We start from the raw sequence: 19,427 nt of genomic DNA, 5'->3' as shown, positions 1-19,427 counted from the left end.
CTTCATGTTGAATGAATCTGGGACACACCTTCAATGTACTGCCAAGTGGTGCCCATGTAAGTCCGTACCTTTGGGTGACACTCACCTGACACTTTCTTGCTTTGGTTTCCTTTTACTGCGGCTCCGGCCTTGGTTTGGGATATTATCACCGGCGGCCAACCCACCATGCTTTACACTGTCACACCACACACATTAGTAAATGATGCACCCGCACTCACATCGGACTTTAGGAGGTCACTGGATTTATTTGCACAATCTTATATTACAAATACAGGAGGATTCAATACAAAATCTGGACCTTCAGGATTCACAATTTCTGGTTTTAGGCCACAGAAGAATTTGGGAAATTTGAGACATTTTTTTTAATATCTTTTGCGTTTTAAGAAACTCGTTGGATTTATAAAAGATTTTTAAGAAAGTTTGTAAGTGGCAGTGACCGAGCCTCCTCCTGCGTCCCGGGACCCATTGTCTGAATGGCAGTGATCGACACACGCTCGTGATATCCAGTCACAATGACGGCGACTGCCGAACCACAACTGACAAGGAACAACAAGGAAGAGGAACTGGGAAGACAACGATAGAGCTCTGTGCAAATGGCGGCGTCACCAATCAGAATACGGCTCATAGGCCAGGGGAGAAGTAACCAGTGACCTGATTGGTTGAGACGGGGACTCCATTTCTCTATGGTCTGGGGCCGATCATGGGGGAAGTTCTGGTGGCGTCAAAGGCGAATACACTGACTAGCCAAGAACCAGAACAAGGCTCCTCCTAGATAGTGGCCCTTGGGGCTTGTCAGGGCCCGGGTCCAGCTAGTACCCTACACGTCAACTAGTGACTAGAATACTCTCCAGACAAGACTCTGTGTAGTCACCCACCGGCTGACGCTCCTGTTGCTAGGCAACAAATTTTGGAGGCCGATTTATCCGATTCCTGGGGATTTGGAGGCCTAGATGAGGATCCATATCCACGCGATGTCGCCGAGGCCACGGACAGTAGATTATTGCATACGTAACGGATAATAAGGGAATATATAGAGGAATATTTGAGTCATTTGTTTTTCGGCTGAGGTGACTTTGTCTCTATGGGTGATACCTGAATATACATCCAGCATGTAAATAGTCTCCTATAGGTAAGCGCCTCTTATATAATGTATAGGAGGATTTTATACACCGCGTCGTCTGCGCATTATAATCTATTATGGAGGTAAATTTACACTTTAAATAGACACCTGAGTCAATTCTCCTGAATATGTACATGGATAGCGATGGGTTTATATACACATTATATACGGTATAGTCCTCTATAGATATATGGCCACAACCAGCACATTCCTTTTTAATGGGAAAAAAACCCTAAAATTTTGGATAATTTGTCTTATTTTCAATGATTTCCCCTCATATATTTGTAAACTATCAGGAAACCGACCAATTCCTGGGCCGGACACCTATACAGCGGGTAATATATATATATATATATATATATATATATATATATATATACAGACCAGCCGATGGCGGAGCCAGAAGAAGGTTCACTGGGCTTTGTGGTCCGCCGCCTCCGGCCACCGCCTGCCGTGGTTTTAGGGAATTTTCTACATGTTAAAGGGAGAGCTTTAGAGATGCTCCGATCGAGGGCAGATACTTGTTATGGACGTTGCATTCCCTCCGTCTCTCCTGCTCGGTATTATTTCAGGTATTAGATCCACTTTTTCTATTTGGGGGTCTCCACCGTGCCCAGGACTATGACATAAGCTGCAATACACATTAGGTGATTGTTAGCTGAACCGCTATCTAATGTGTATGGGGTCGCAACGCGCCCTCCGTGTTGGATATGTTGCATTGGGCCATGTCCAGTCTCTTTGTTCTCGAGGCATGGAGCGATGTCTGGCCGCAATTGCACTCCCCTCCTCGCACTGAGAACACCTGCCTGCTAGGCCGAGGGAGGAACCATCTTTACAGCGGCCTGGGCGCCATTTTACCGACACAGGGACAGATGTAGAACATAAGACAGTGGGACCGGCAGCCACCACAGGGGCAGGTATAAAAGCGGCCTCCAGCTACTTCATCCAATAGACCCCAACCCAAACTATCTATCATGGTGACCCAAGGCTGGAGGTCCCTGTGGTCAGACTAATATATGGGGAGTAATTTCTGGGGGTCTCAGTGGTCAGTCTAGCATCTGGGGGTCATTGCTGGGGTTCTCAGTGGTCAGAACAACATAACCCTGTGAATAGGTGACAATTTGGAACAATCCCTTTAAGGTCTTGGGGCTTTTGTTAATGTTAGGCCAGTGCTCACTTGTAGTCAGACAAGGGCTTGTGTAAGAGTAGACATGGCTGTGTTCTTCCAAAAACAGTGCCACACCTGTCCACAGGTTGTGTGTGATCTGCGGCTCAACTCCATTCACTTTAATAGAGCAGATCTGCAATACCAGACCCAACCTATGGACAAGTGTGGCGCTGTGTTGGGGAGATACCTCTAGAAAAAAGTCTGGATCGTTACATTGAGTAAAGTTGATACTGAAAAGCATTTGCTGTTTCTCCACCTTCGGCCATTTTGACCGGGTCCGTGTTCCGCCTGTATACGGCAATCCCCATGTCCCCTATACAGGTATGTAGGTAAGACAGATGGAAGCGGACAAAGGTGGAGCAACCCATAATCCACAAGTGCGTGTAAAGACATCCCCTTTAATGGGCCCCTCGGGGGTCTCATTATTTGGTCACTTTACATTCCAGAGTTAATTCTCACAATTGTCATAAAACTAGGAGAATATAATAAAATGGGAATATTTGGCATTGCAGGAATAAAAAATACAAAGAACAAAAAAGCTGCAAAAAAACCCAGGAAACGTAAAGAACTCTGAGCATGACGAGTGGCGGTCCCGGCACTGACCGATGGTCTGGTCACTTGTCACGGCGAAAACTGGACAATTTGGCACAAAGAAATGAGATGAAATAGAGAATTCCGTCCCCGAACCTGTGATGTGAGTGCAGCAGAGGCGGCCATTACTGGGACCAAGATGGCGGCCACAAATAACATTTGCAAAGCTACAAAGCCGGCCGGAATCGCAGGAAGAGAAGTTTAGAGATGTTTGGACGCCTTCACCGCCCCGGAGGAGATGCCAAGACAACAAGAGGCCAAAGGCGGACAAATCCTAGGAGGTCGCATCACTGATGGCTGCAGGCCTGACTGCTCGCAACGAGACACTGTGCAGGGAACTGCAGCTACAAGTGATCAGCGGCCTACAGAGGGCTGGACAGTCAGGGCACTGAGCAACGAGATTGCAAAGTGTCACAACCGTCCATTACAAGTCTACAGGTGAACCCTGCATGTGTGCCATTTCCTACCAATGTCCCCCCCTGCCCTGGGCAGAAGACCCTCCTAAGTTATTGCGTCTATGGCCATGTGACAGTTCCTTGCTCTTCCAGTGGGTGGCAGCAGAGCTTGGGAGACTCCTAGAGATGAATAACTTAGAAGAGAACTACAATATATACAAATAAATAAGAATAAACCTTCATACCCTGGAGAGAACAACAGAAGCAGCACCACGTGGACCGTCAAACCCAGATCGTGTCTACTGTGGCGTATGCAATAATGTGAATGAGACCCACGTCCGATATCCCCCTCCTCTGCTCCTCTCTATCACTTACCTCTGACCTCTCTGCACTTACATAACCCTCTGCACGTACAGACTCTTAGAACGCTCACGTTTCCTACGTCCATGCTCCAGTCATACTTTATACCCATAAACCAAGATCTTTCTGGATTTTGTCTTCACATACAATACACAGGTCTGGCAGTCCTGAGCCCCAGTGGCTAGAACACAGGTCAAGGGGCAACCCTACCCATCCCATCCATCACTAGGGATGTCGTCCAGTTATACCCACCCATCCCCGACTGACGTCTGAAGTCTTTGTAGACACAGGTTTGTTGTACGGCGGAGTTGGCTCGTCCTATCGGCCGCTTCGGAACTGGCAGTTGATCCTGAACTGAGTTTATACGGACTCGGCGCCATCTTGGCTACAATTCTATCTGGAACGTTTTCTGCAGTTCATTAGAGAAAGGATTGGCCATACGTTGCTGAGACTTGGATTCAAGCGCTGCCCACTGAGCTTCAAACTGGTCCACCTCTTGGGCCGTGGATGCCAGTCTTAGCTGGCTTGGATCTGGGGGCCACGTACCATTGGCAGTGCCATTAGACTTTGGTCCTGATGGGAGAGGCTGCGATGACGCAGGGTTCGGGACACTTGCGGCTGAAGAGTGCAGTATGTTCTGTGGGAATGGGTTGGTTTTACTTGCCAGGTTGGATGATGGTACTTGGGTGGCAGAGCAAAATACATTGGCCACCATTTGAGATGGGGTAATACCCACCACGGGCACACTCGGAGCAGGGTATGATATGCTGTTTGCCATAGATGGGTTATATGCTCCGACAGGTACATAGGCAGGCTGCATGTGAGGAGTTATAAACATGCCAACTGGAGCGGGGGTGGCATCATATGACACAGGATAGGCCTGAACAGCAGTTGGTACCGCCATGGGAACGGCCACCATAGGTTGCGGCATGGGCTCTTGTTGCTGTTGTTGTTGCTGCTGCTGTTGGGCTTTGGCTGCTTTTGCTACCTCCTCCAGCCATCGCTCTGCCTCCGATGGGGTTCGCCGATGACCCATCTGGAAGTTTGAAGGTGTTGGGGTGGTCATTGCTGGATCTGTCCACCCGGGGATGTCTAGAAGAAAATGTATAAAAAGAGATTTAGTCTAGAATCTGAGCTGCTGGAGGTGTCTGTCTCTGGAGCCATTTGTGTATGTGGGGTGTGGGACACCCCATCGAAAAGGATGTAGACACCAGCCAAAATCATTTACCCCAAAAGGCACAAATCTTAATGGTGTCACCACTGTCCAGATCTACACAATACCAGGGATGCTTAGTGGTCAATATAGGGCCCCACCAAGGGAACAGAAATGCTAGGACGAACCCGCCTGGTCACATTGGCTCTGTGTAGCCTGATATTGGCCACTAACACTACTGTGGCTCTCGGGAGGGAACCATTCCTTCTGACAGGACATAAGCCTGGTGAGCATCGGGCACAATTGGTCAAAGCTATACCATGGGCCAGAGCCCGGATACCATGACCCAAGGCAGGTGTTCTGCTGGACCAAACAGGAGGTTCGTGCCCCTTCTCACTGTCCTGGTCTACCCCCTTACCATGGAGACAACTGCCCCAATGCTGGGGTACAACAAAACATTACAAAGCACAGCAATGTCAAGTTCCACATTATATCTATAAGATAATAAAAGATATTGTCTGATACATATACAGAAAGCCCAGCACATAGGACATGTCCAGAGACCTCTGTCGGACTGACCAAGGCCTTGGACACACATCGTGGCTCATGAGCCTTTATTCTGGCCTAGTGTCACTTGGTTAGGTGATGGCGTTTGTGCCCTGGATACTCACTTTGTGCCACCTGCCGCGGGGCCACATTAGGAGGGGTCATCGTTCCATTCCCATTGATAAAAGGGTCCTCGGGTGGTTTGTGGGTGAAGGAGTTATTGATCTGGTTACAGAGATCTGTAATTCCATCTGGATCAGGAGGTCCTGCAGGATCCATTTCTGGGACTGAGAGAAGACAATGAGTGGTCATTACACTGTCCTGAGCCCCCGAGGCCATGGGCAACTCTATAAAGGGGAATAACCAATAATAGAAGCAACGCAGAGGTCAGCTCAGGTGAAAGATCCAGGCTTGGACACCCCAGTGACCGAGGCTCGGACACCCCAGGGGCCCAGGCTCGGACACCCCAGGGGCCCAGGCTCGGACACCCCAGGGGCCCAGGCTCGGACACCCCAGGGGCCCAGGCACCCCAGTGACCTAGGCTTGGACACCCCAGGGGCCCAGGCTCGGACACACAGGTTCGGACACCCCAGTCCATCATTTTATTAGCAAGCCATTAAAATCCACATCTGAATATAGAATTAGAGCAGAAGTAACATGTAACACCCGGGGCAGTGCACCAGGGGGCGCCATTTTACCCATTTCAGACCGACCAGTCTTTAGTCATAACCATGGCTTACTAATACATTGAGGGACTGTGTGGGATCGCTGCGGTGTTTGGACAATCCCCTATAACGTGTTCAGCATTTATATGAAGTCAATAGTTTTTATGATTTTTGTTTGCTGGGGCTTATCCACAAATACCACCGTATTTACAGGACGGGGGGGAGGTGACATACTACAGGATCAGACCACTGGTACCCCAGCAATCACAAAAATGGGGACCCCAAATGACAAGAGAGCATGTGCACATACATAGAAGCCAATGGAGCCGAGGTGACCGACACGCGCACCAACACTCACAAGGGACTGAGGGTCGACCATTCTGGTGATCGCTGGGGTCCCAATAGTTAAACCCCTCGAGGTAAGTGTTCGTAGCCTCCGTCCACAGCCAGACAACCATACAGAGCAGTGTGACTAAGACGAATGATGCTGAACCGGTGGGAATTCTCTGACCTCTGACCCCCCGAATCTCGCTGCCCTCCTCACCTTGGCTCTTGTCCTGGAAGTTGGTTTTGCGCTGTAAGGTGGATGGCAGCTCATTGAGCCTCAGTGACAACTGTCTCTTGAAGGGTGAATTCTTCTGGCTCAGGGCGGGGAACCCTCGGAAGGACCCCTGCCTCACCAGCTGTTCCAGGGGAGCGTGTCTGCGGGGAATCGCGTGCTGACCACTGGGCTCGCCCTTCTCTGCCGGACCCGACTGACCTTGCAGTGGCGATGAGCTCTCCACCGGGACTGGTGCCGGGATGGACGGAACGATCTGGGTCTGAGCCGCTTCAGCTGGGGGACAGAGAGACCATTATTAACCGCAACCTTCCCTCCGCTCACATGTCCCGGGGTCACAATTTGTCACTTTTTGCCCCAGTTTTACCTTTCTTTTTGTCCTGGGCCTGTTTCATCACATCTTCACGCTCAGTTTGTTGGGACCCTGAAGTGACGCGGAAAGACCCCTCCCGGGCAAAGCTGGTGCGGCTGGCATCAAAGGACGCGGTGACCCCACACTCCTTTTCCCGCTTCTGCTTCCTCTCCAGGCAGGCAGCAAATGCACAGCCCACGGCGTGGCTCAGGCGCTCCCCCTACAGGTCAGTGACACGGAGACAGACACAGGTTACAGAATGCAAAGCCCTACAAACACATGCACGGGTTCAAGAGGACTACAGAAAGATGGTGGCGCCGTCCCATCCACAGGTGGCATCTGGGATTGCAGATCAGCCCCATTCACATCAATGAAGAAGAGATGCAATGGCGCCCCCTGTGGACTGATGCGGTGCAGCTTGTCATAGAAAGCCGCCATGTTCATAGTCGTGCGCAGTCCCCTTTAAGGTACAAAGAATTAGATCAAGACTTCTATATAACAAAGACTAATAATCTGTTACTTACCGAATCCTTCAAGGCCATGAAGCAATGACATATCCAGCGCCGGGTCGTCCCATCACGACATATATAAGAGAAGGCCTTGTCAAAGTTGCGATCTGGTGCACAGAATGAAACCTTTTCGATGGTTTGGTCTACAATGAGGTCCTGAGAGGGGGAAAGAGAAGATTTAACCAATGGAGATAAAGTGATTGGGAATGGATTACAGACGGGAAATGGTTAATAGTGGAGGATTTCTGGGGGGATTTTATGTAATGGGGTCACAGCCGCCCCCTGCAGTCTCCGATATTATTAGTGCCCAGCTGATTACTGTATCTGAGCTGCAGTACAAGAGCCAGCCACAGGGGGATCGCCCCTCCAGTGAGCACCCCCCGGTATTTGGGTGGGGGGTATTAGACCACTCTTATGTCCGGTGTGGCAGAGGATGCATTGTGGACATTTTTGGGGCTAAATCTGTACTTTTTTTTGTAATTTTCCTCTGCACATAACACCTGATATCGGCGTCTTCTACCGGGAGGGGGGGGTGGGGTGGGGGTGGGCGGGGTTAGATTTGAGACTGAACATGCCCCCGATTTTGCTCACCATTAACCCTCTCCTCACCTTTGTCTTATCATCCACCACTCGGAGTCCATCAGCGGAAACCCACAAAATGGCTTTTACCGATTTCTTGCCGAGCTAAAAAATAAAAAAATATGTCACAATGAGAGGTGATCCTCGGCGGCCGCAGTCATGTGACCACATCTTATCTCCAGCCGCACATCGCCCCCCTCAGTCCTCACGTCTTAGGCTAATGCACAATCAGGAGTCTCCGGAGCCCCAGACAGACTCAGCCCCAGGTAATATTCTCTGCACCCTCTACTGAGATATCACATGGAGGAGCCGCGGCCACTCACTCACCAGCTTCAGCTTCTTCACAGCATCTTCACACACATGCATGCCACGAGACTCCTCCACCTCCACATGGCCAAGATACTGCCAAGAAAAGAAAGATCCATCACTAACCAAGATAAAGATCTAAGCAGGAGGCAATACAAGGATGTGGACACCAGAGGGCAGCACAGACCACTATACCAGTGATGGCGAACCTTTTAGAGACCGAGTGCCCAAACTGCAACCCAAAACCCACAAAATTTTCGCGGAGTGCCAACACGACAATATAGACTTAATACTATGTGGATCCACAATTGCGGACAGTTACTGACCAAAAATTACAGTCATGTGGGGCTTTACAGAGCTTTCAATAATACAAACAACGTTGTACTGAAATGTAAAGGTCTCGGCATTTGGTACTTTGAACAATTAATTTTCACTATTTACATCGCACAGGATCTGTTTTATAGTTACCGTGTAATATTCTTACATCCTGTACTAATATCACGTCTGCTATAAAACAGATACTGTGTGATATAAATAGTGAGGGGACCCCAGACAGTATTATATGCTCTGCAGTGGGCCCACCACACAATATTATATTCTCCACAGTACCACAGTAGCCCCCCAGTGTTATATGCTCCGCAGTAGGTGTCCCCCCCACAGGATTATATGCTCCACAGTGGCATCCACACACAGTATTGTGTGCTTATAAATAGCCCCCCCCCCCAGTATTATATGCTCTTTAGTACACCCCCCAGTATTATAAGCCACCCCAGTATTATAAGCCCCCCCAGTATTATAAGCCCCCTCAGTATTATACACTCCCCCCAGTATTATACACTCCCCCCAGTATTATACACCCCACCCAGTATTATAAGCCCCCCCAGTATTATACACTCCCCCCCCAGTATTATACACCCCACCCAGTATTATAAGCCCCCTCAGTATTATACACTCCCCCCAGTATTATACACTCCCCCCAGTATTATACACCCCACCCAGTATTATAAGCCCCCCCAGTATTATAAGCCCCCCCAGTATTATACACTCCCCCCAGTATTATAAGCCCCCTCAGTATTATACACTCCCCCCAGTATTATACACCCCACCCAGTATTATAAGCCCCCCCAGTATTATACACTCCCCCCAGTATTATAAGCCCCCTCAGTATTATACACTCCCCCCAGTATTATACACCCCACCCAGTATTATAAGCCCCCCCAGTATTATACACTCCCCCCCAGTATCATACACCCCACCAAGTATTATAAGCGCTCCCCCCAACATCATATACACGGGGCAGAGGTCAAACTCTGCAGCCAGTGTAGGCCGCGGTCGCGCGATCCGCGGCCTACCCTGACAGCTTTCAGCTGTATGTGCATTTGCACATACAACTGAAGGCAGTGATCGCTCATCAACGGGGAATCCTGTACCGGATTCCCTGTTGGTGAGCGATCCGGGCGACCGCACGCGTGCCAGCATGGAGGGCTCTGCGTGCCCTCTCTGGCACGCGTGCCATAGGTTCGCCATCACTGCACTATACTATCATAATAACAGGGGATAGATAGATAGATAGATAGATAGATAGATAGATAGATAGAGAGAGAGATAGAGTATTGGTCAAAAGTATTGGCCCCCCTGCAATTCTGTCAGATAATACTCGTTGTCTTCCAGAAAATGATCGCAAGCACAAACTCTTTGGTAATATCTTCATTTATTTTGCTTGCAATGAAAAAACACAAAAGAGAATGAAAAAAAAAGTCAAATCATTGATCATTTTACACAAAACTCCAAAAATGGTCCGGACAGAAGTATTGGCCCCCTCAGCCTAATACTTGGTAGCACAACCTTTAGACACAATAACTACGCACAACCGCTTCCGGTAACCAGCAATGAGTTTCTTACAAGGCTCTGCTGGAATTTTAGACCATTCTTCTTTGGCAAACTGCTCCAGGTCCCCCCTGAGATGTGAAGGGGGCCTTCTCCGAACTGCCATCAAGAGATCTCTCCCCCACAGGTGTTCTATGGGGATTCAGGTCTGGACTCATTGCTGCCACTTTACAAGTCTCCAGCGCTTTCTCTCACCACCATTTTCTAGTGCTGACCTGAAGTGTGTTTTGGGTCATTGTCCTGCTGGAAGACCCATGACCTCTGAGGGAGACCCAGCTTTCTCACACTGGGCCCTACATTATGCTGCACAATGTGTTGGTAGTCTTCAGACTTCATAATGCCATGCACACGGTCAAGCAGTCCAGTGCCAGAGGAAGCAAAGCAACCCCAAAACATCAGGGAACCTCCGCCATGTCTGACTGTAGGGACCGTGTTCTTTTCTTTGAAGGTCTCTTTTTTTCCTGTAAACTCTATGTTGATGCCTTTTCCTACTTTTGTCCCATCTGACCAGAGAACATTCTTCCAGAACATTTTTGGCTTTCTCAGGTAAGTTTTGGCAAACTCCAGCCTGGCTTCTTTATGTCTCTGGGTAAGAAGTGGGGTCTTCCTGGGTCTCCTACCATACAGTCCCTTCTCATTCAGACGCTGACGGATAGTACGGGGTGACACTGTTGTACCCTCGGACTTCAGGGCAGCTTGAACTTGTTTGGATGTTAATCGAGGTTCTTTATCCACCATCCGCACAATCTTGCGTTGAAATCTCTCGTCACTTTTTCTTTTCCGTCCACATCTAGGGAGGTTAGCCACAGTGCCATGGGCTTTACACTTCTTGATGACACTGCGCACGGTAGACACAGGAACATTCAGGTCTTTGCAGATGGACTTGTAGCCTTGAGATTGCTCATGCTTCCTCACAATTTTGCTTCTCAAGTCCTCAGACAGTTCTTTGGTCTTCTTTCTTTTCTCCATGCTCAATGTGGTAGACACAAGGACACAGGACAGAGGTGGAGTCAACTTTAATCCATTTCAACTGGCCACAAATGTGATTTAGTTATTGCCACCACCTGTTAGGTGCCTCAGGTAAGTAATAGGTGCTGTTAATTACACAAATTACAGAAGCATCACATGATTTTTCAAACAGTACCAATACTTTTGTCCACCTTCTTTTTAATGTCTGGTGTGGAATTATATCCAATTTGGCTTTTTGACAATTCTTTTTGTGGTTTTCCATTGAAGACAAATTAAATGAAGATAATAATATCAAAGAATTTGTGATTGCAATCATTTTCTGGAAGAACACGAGTATTATCTGACAGAATTGCAGGGGTGCCAATACTTTTGGCCAACACTGTAGATAGATAGGAGATAGATAGATAGATAGATAGATAGATAGATAGCTCAGGCCGCTCTGTACACTGTATAGCGCACAATTACCGTCTCTCTGATGACATTTCTCAGGCTTTATCTATCTGTTCGTCCGTCCAAGTAGATTATGAGACGGATATACAGAACATGCAGATATTTCAGAGCATTTGCAAGTACCATATGGATTGATAGATAAATTGCTAGAAATCCAGACAGCTGGATAGAAGGCTATAGATAGATATGATATAACACAAGGGCTGGTGGGTAGAAGATTCCTCAGTCACTGCTCACCCGGACAGGAAAGCTGCATTTGCCCCTTCTCACCGCCTCCTCATCTGCCCCCCACTGGTGGGGACGACTCGCCTCAGGGACGTACGTTGGCTTTTTCCTCCGTAGGCTCTGCCGCAGCTTGTTCATCTCAGGAGGAGTCGGGCTAAAAGAAGAATGTCAAGTAACATATAGTATATAGCATATAGACAGCATAGATATATATAAATAGTATATTACATATGACATAGTATATAACATATAGCATATAGACGGTATATAGATATATACATGGAATATAAAAGATCTGCAGGGGTTGTAATAGTGACCATATAGTTAACCACCAAGCTTTCCTGGGTTCCTGAAGAGCATATGACCTAAACTACAACTCCCAGCATGCCCTGACACCCTAAGGCCACACATCTGGAGAGCTGCAGGCCTGAAGCTGCTCAGCAGGAAATGTTTGGCTGCAAGACTAAGGCAGATTTGCTTTTCAGAGGTTTGGGAAAGCTGGGTGTGAATCTCACAGAGAACAAATCTATGGAGAAATATAAATGTAATATAAAAGTATCAGAATGATATCAATATGCAAATGTGTCCCCTCAAGCCCCCCGAAGGGTTAATCATTCCCAGAATTCCGGGCTCGCCCTCCAGACATGTGACCCAGATTAAAAACATATGTTAGGAAAAAGAATTTACCCAGAAAGGGGCGGAGCCAGAATGGGAGAGACCACAGCAAAAAAGAGCAAAGTAAATAAGGCGAGGGCAGGCGGGCGGGGGTCTGTGTCACCGAGGCTCAGCCACGCTTAATCTGCTGAGACAAACCGGGAAAGAACAGCGGCCGGGAGATAATATCCCGCCTGGACATGAGCAGCGGCTGGAGAAACCCAACTAGGGGGCATTTACTTTTGAGAACCCCCAGAACAGCTGCGGGGCAGCAAATAAGGGCGAGAACAACTGAGGAGGGGTCCAGCCTACACCATAGGGGAGGTCTAGAGAATACATTGAAAAGTCTGGACAGGATTAGATTAAAAAAAACAAACCAAAACAAACAAACAAACAAAAAATACAGACACCCCCCCCCCCCCCTTCCTTTAAAGAGGGCTCTAGAGTCTGATCCCTATCACTAATGTCAATGGGACTCTCTATTACAAGGGCAGTCCAAAAACATCATCACCCCATCCATAATATGCCGTCTATGTGGTGGTCAGAGCTCCAGGGGTCTCACTGACTAATATGGGGTCTATGTGGATGACAAACAATATGGAATAGTTGCAGATTTGTGGAGACTTCTCTTACAGTCCAGAATGAGGATGACGTGATAGTTGTCTACATGTAACTGGTGAAATAGGGACATGAAGATCCCGTCCCTGGAGCAGTTGTCAAACCAGGAGAGGGGAGGGGTAAGTAGAGGGGAGGGGCAAGGAGAAGGGAGGGGCAGGCTTTTTATGCTAAACTTTGGCAGATGAAGAGAGACATTATAATGTGGGGGGGCATAAAGAAAATTTGATGGGAATCGGAGACAGCAAAGAAGTGGGTGGAGCTAACTGTACTGTGACATCACTGTGTGTATTATCCCTGTACTGTGACATCACTGTGTGTAATATCCCTGTACTGTGACATCACTGTGTGTATTATCCCTGTACTGTGACATCACTGTGTGTATTATCTCTGTACTGTGACATCACTGCATCACTGTGTGTATTATCTCTGTACTGTGACATCACTGTGTGTATTATCCCTGGACTGTGACATCACTGTGTGTATTATCCCTGTACTGTGACATCACTGTGTGTATTATCCTGTACTGTGACATCACTGTGTGTATTATCTCTGTACTGTGACATCACTGTGTGTATTATCCCTGTACTGTGACATCACTGTGTGTATTATCCCTGCACTGTGACATCACTGTGTGTATTGTCCTGTACTGTGACATCACTGTGTGTACTATCCTGTACTGTGACATCACTGTGTGTATTATCTCTGTACTGTGACATCACTGTGTGTATTATCTCTGTACTGTGACATCACTGTGTGTATTATCCCTGTACTGTGACATCACTGTGTGTATTATCCCTGTACTGTGACATCACTGTGTGTATTATCCCTGTACTGTGACATCACTGTGTGTATTATCCTGTACTGTGACATCACTGTGTGTACTATCCTGTACTGTGACATCACTGTGTGTATTATCTCTGTACTGTGACATCACTGTGTGTATTATCCCTGTACTGTGACATCACTGTGTATATTATCTCTGTACTTTGACATCACTGTGTGTATTATCCCTGTACTGTGACATCACTGTGTGTATTATCCTGTACTGTGACATCACTGTGTGTATTATCCTGTACGGTGACATCACTGTGTGTATTATCCTGTACGGTGACATCACTGTGTGTATTATCCTGTACTGTGACATCACTGTGTGTATTATCCTGTATTGTGACATCACTGTATTATCTCTGTACTGTGACTGTACTGTGTGTATTATCCTGTTCTGTGACATCACTGTGTGTATTATCTCTGTACTGTGACATCACTGTGTGTATTATCCTGTACTGTGACATCACTGTATTATCTCTGTACTGTGACTGTACTGTGTGTATTATCCTGTTCTGTGACATCACTGTGTGTATTATCCTGTACTGTGACATCACTGTGTATTATCCTGTACTGTGACATCACTGTGTGTATTATCCTGTACTGTGACATCACTGTGTGTATTATCTCTGTATATGTGACATCACTGTGTGTATTATCCTGTACTGTGACATCACTGTGTGTATTATCCTGTATTGTGACATCACTGTATTATCTCTGTACTGTGACTGTACTGTGTGTATTATCCTGTTCTGTGACATCACTGTGTGTATTATCTCTGTACTGTGACATCACTGTGTGTATTATCCTGTACTGTGACATCACTGTATTATCTCTGTACTGTGACTGTACTGTGTGTATTATCCTGTTCTGTGACATCACTGTGTGTATTATCCTGTACTGTGACATCACTGTGTATTATCCTGTACTGTGACATCACTGTGTGTATTATCCTGTACTGTGACATCACTGTGTGTATTATCTCTGTATATGTGACATCACTGTGTGTATTATCCTGTACTGTGACATCACTGTGTATTATCTCTGTACTGTGACATCACTGTGTATTATCCTGTACTGTGACATCACTGTGTGTATTATCCTGTACTGTGACATCACTGTGTGTATTATCTCTGTATATGTGACATCACTGTGTGTATTATCCTGTACTGTGACATCACTGTGTGTATTATCCTGTACTGTGACATCACTGTATTATCTCTGTACTGTGACTGTACTGTGTGTATTATCCTGTTCTGTGACATCACTGTGTGTATTATCCTGTACTGTGACATCACTGTGTATTATCTCTGTACTGTGACATCACTGTGTATTATCCTGTACTGCGACATCACTGTGTGTATTATCCTGTACTGTGACATCACTGTGTGTATTATCTCTGTATATGTGACATCACTGTGTGTATTATCCTGTACTGTGACATCACTGTGTTTGATTCCTCTGCGTATAGGAGACTTATATAATCTTATACTTTTCACGTTTTGCCCTTGCTTCGGGTATTGGGGGGACATTACAAGTTTGTGTGTTTTTTGTGCCTGTAGGGTTATGGGGGTGGGGGCGCTGTCGGGGACTGGCGAGGAATACTCAGTGGGTACAATCCCCGGCACTGTGTTAGACGAGGTTATAACCCTGCAGAGTTTGGAGTCACATGCCATTGCCGGGAGAGACATTGCCCTGGATACAGGAGACATTTACTAAACTTTTTGTCTTCTGTACAAACATTTTGCAGCTCGGCCTTGTGATGACTATGGACTGGGGGCTGCAGCGGGGAGGGTGGGGGGGGATCTTATGTGACACTATGGTAGGAGCAGCTGACGGCTATGGGTCAATTTTCATAAAATATACTCAAAAAGTCTGCTACCAGCAAAGAAAGTAAACTAAAGACCCCTTGGTCAGCCGAGAACAAAAACAGGGAACTGCCCAGCAAGAACTCACTGAAGTCACATCCATGGGGCGAGTTGTGGGTACAAATGGCGGGGACACAAGTCAGCAGCAGCAAAACAGTCCAGGAGGGAGGGGGGGGGGGGTGTCAGACACGGCGATCCAGTAATCCGGGGAATCCCCCCATTGTTCTTATAGCAGTATATAGTATTGACCTCATCCTTATAGCGGTATACTCATAGTACTGACCTCATAGTATAGCGGTATACTCATAGTACTGACCTCATAGTATAGCGGTATACTCATAGTACTGACATCATAGTATAGCGGTATACTCATAGTACTGACCTCATAGTATAGCGGTATACTCATAGTACTGACCTCATAGTATAGCGGTATACTCATAGTACTGACATCATAGTATAGCGGTATACTCATAGTACTGACCTCATAGTATAGCGGTATACTCATAGTACTGACCTCATAGTATAGCGGTATACTCATAGTACTGACATCATAGTATAGCGGTATACTCATAGTACTGACCTCATCCTTATAGCGGTATACTTATAGTACTTTCTTCATACTATAGCGGTATACTCATAGTACTGACCTCATAGTATAGCAGTATACTCATAGTACTGACCTCATAGTATAGCGGTATACTCATAGTACTGACCTCATAGTATAGCGGTATACTCATAGTACTGACCTCATAGTATAGCAGTATACTCATAGTACTGACCTCATAGTATAGCGGTATACTCATAGTACTGACCTCATACTATAGCGGTATACTCATAGTACTGACCTCATCCTTATAGCGGTATACTTATAGTACTGACCTCATAGTATAGCGGTATACTCATAGTACTGACCTCATAGTATAGCGGTATACTCATAGTACTGTCCTCATACTATAGCGGTATACTATAGTACTAACCTCATAGTATAGCAGTATACTCATAGTACTGTCCTCATACTATAGCGGTACACTCATAGTACTGTCCTCATACTATAGCGGTATACTCATAGTACTGACCTCATAGTATAGCAGTGTACTCATAGTACTGACCTCATAGTATAGCAGTATACTCATAGTACTGACCTCATAGTATAGCGGTATACTCATAGTACTGACCTCATACTATAGCGGTATACTCATAGTACTGACCTCATCCTTATAGCGGTATACTTATAGTACTGACCTCATAGTATAGCGGTATACTCATAGTACTGACCTCATAGTATAGCGGTATACTCATAGTACTGTCCTCATACTATAGCGGTATACTATAGTCCTAACCTCATAGTATAGCAGTATACTCATAGTACTGTCCTCATACTATAGCGGTACACTCATAGTACTGTCCTCATAGTATAGCGGTATACTCATAGTACTGTCCTCATACTATAGCGGTATACTATAGTACTAACCTCATAGTATAGCAGTATACTCATAGTACTGTCCTCATACTATAGCGGTACACTCATAGTACTGTCCTCATACTATAGCGGTATACTCATAGTACTGACCTCATAGTATAGCGGTATACTCATAGTACGGACCTCATAGTATAGCGGTATGCTCATAGTACTGACCTTATACTATAGCGGTATACTCATAGTACTGACCTCATAGTATAGCGGTATACTCATAGCACTGACCTCATAGTATAGCAGTATACTCATAGTATTGACCTCATACTATAGCGGCATACTCATAGTACTGACCTCATCCTTATAGTGGTATACTTATAGTACTGACCTCATAGTATAGCGGTATACTCATAGTACTGTCCTCATACTATAGCGGTATACTCATAGTACTGACATCATAGTATAGCAGTATGCTCATAGTACTGACCTTATACTATAGCGGTATACTCATAGTACTGAGCTCATACTATAGCGGTATACTCATAGTACTGACCTCATAGTATAGCAGTATACTCATAGTACTGACCTCATAATATAGCAATATACTCATAGTAGTTTCTTCATACTATAGCGGTATGCTCCTAGTACTGACCTCATAGCGGTATACTCATAGTACTGACTGATACTCATGAAGGAAAACAGGATTGGGCAGTTCGGTTTCAACATGTCCAATCCTTTTGTTCTCTAGGGAGATGTCACTGCCAGACAAGAAGGGTAGAGGTTTGGTAAAAGATTCTACACTGAACCCCCATTTACCATCTTCCAAGTCGGGGGACAGGGTGTTGTTACCCCATTGTTGTTATTCCTACCAATAACAATTATATGCTATGCAGAGGGAGGGGCTAGGTTTATCATCATTGGACGACAGACCACTGTACCTCAAACATGGGAGTCTCCCATGAGGATGGAGAGGTGGTACGGCCTCCGCTCCCCTTCTACAGGACTGATACAACGCTGTGCTTGGCCGTCGTCCTCTATATGGGCTGCAGGACCATTCACATGGGGCATTCGGGAGACCCCCGTTAGTCCCAGCAGTCGGACCCCCGGCAATCAGACACATCCCCTATTCTGTGCATAGGCTTTCTCTACAAGACTATAGATGGGGTGATGTGTGTGGCCCTGTATGTGGGGCCCCCCACTGCTCAGGAAAAAGGGGAGCTGCGAAAACAAAGCCGGACAAGTCAGACAGATCCTTTTTAATAAGAAGGTTTTGTCTCGTGAGCCACTAATTAGTTGTGGATTGGCCAAAAAATAAAGACCCCTCGGTGGGTATTGGCTTTGTAGCGGAGAATTCTATAGCAGCCATTGTGGGAGAACAGATAGACAGTCCATTAGTCCCCTACAACAGCCCAGACCCCCAAACACATCGTCTACACAGAGCCGTCATCTGCCCCCCCCCCCTTATGGGACGCATCACCAATTGTACGGCGTTGGCACCATATACGCCCTGCAGCATGGACAAGACAATATATACTACACATCGCAGATAGAATAGTCACAAAGAAAACGCTGCAGACAAAACAGCACAAACACAAGTCTATACCAGCGGGGACGACGTCCCGACCACAGAGGGTCCCTTCATCCCTGGGGCAGCTGGAGAAGACTGTCCGCTCTGTATACAGCAAATACACAAGCGACAACTCCCCAATGTCATGGAATCAGCAGGAAACCTTCATGGATGTTCTGCCATTGGGGTACGAGGAGGCATAATGGGAGCGGAGTGCCCAATATCAGAGGGTCATCAAGGTGTCTACAGGTCATAGAGGAGTTTGGCTCTACTTACAGTGCTGGTGGGAGCGGCAGGGTGAGATGATGTGGGCATCCAATAGTTAAAGTTCTCCTCCTGATCCCTCCCGAAAACGCAGCGAGGACAGCCAGCGAGATGTTTGCCAGAGATAACCGGGGAGAGGATGTTCGATAATAAGATCTGCAAAGAGAAGAAGACGACAAACGCAATTTAATATACGACATCTTCCAAATATCGAGGCCTCGGATTGTTGTCCAAGACCAACGCTCTGAAGGTGAAATCTCTCCGAGGGATCGGGACCAGATGTCTCATTTCAAGGAGATTTCCAATACCAGGAGTCTTACAGATCTGCCCTAGTGACAGTGGAGGTTTGGAGTAAGCGGCGGCTCCCAGTACGGGAACATCTA

The 19,427-nt window shown here is 46.7% G+C and overlaps 1 protein-coding gene across 1 annotated transcript in view; it reads right to left on the bottom strand.

Moving 5' to 3' along the window:
- Positions 1-3,342: 3,342 nt before the first annotated feature.
- The window catches only part of NUMBL (NUMB like endocytic adaptor protein), a 42,342-nt gene continuing 26,257 nt past the window's right edge, over positions 3,343-19,427 (bottom strand). The window contains exons 2-10 of the mRNA XM_075259927.1: positions 19,057-19,200; positions 11,847-11,988; positions 8,325-8,399; positions 8,028-8,102; positions 7,434-7,574; positions 6,925-7,129; positions 6,543-6,833; positions 5,459-5,620; positions 3,343-4,726 (exon numbers count right to left, since the gene is read on the bottom strand). Of these exons, the coding sequence (XP_075116028.1) occupies positions 4,020-4,726; positions 5,459-5,620; positions 6,543-6,833; positions 6,925-7,129; positions 7,434-7,574; positions 8,028-8,102; positions 8,325-8,399; positions 11,847-11,972 (1,782 nt within the window). The 5' untranslated portion in view covers positions 11,973-11,988; positions 19,057-19,200 and the 3' untranslated portion in view covers positions 3,343-4,019. The remainder of the gene's footprint in view (positions 4,727-5,458; positions 5,621-6,542; positions 6,834-6,924; positions 7,130-7,433; positions 7,575-8,027; positions 8,103-8,324; positions 8,400-11,846; positions 11,989-19,056; positions 19,201-19,427) is intronic.

Source organism: Leptodactylus fuscus, chromosome 11, assembly GCF_031893055.1.
Source record: "Leptodactylus fuscus isolate aLepFus1 chromosome 11, aLepFus1.hap2, whole genome shotgun sequence".
In the NCBI taxonomy this organism is placed as follows: Eukaryota; Metazoa; Chordata; class Amphibia; order Anura; family Leptodactylidae; genus Leptodactylus; species Leptodactylus fuscus.
The sequence above is the reverse complement of the archived record's forward strand: the minus strand, read 5'-3'. Positions and strand labels throughout refer to the sequence as shown.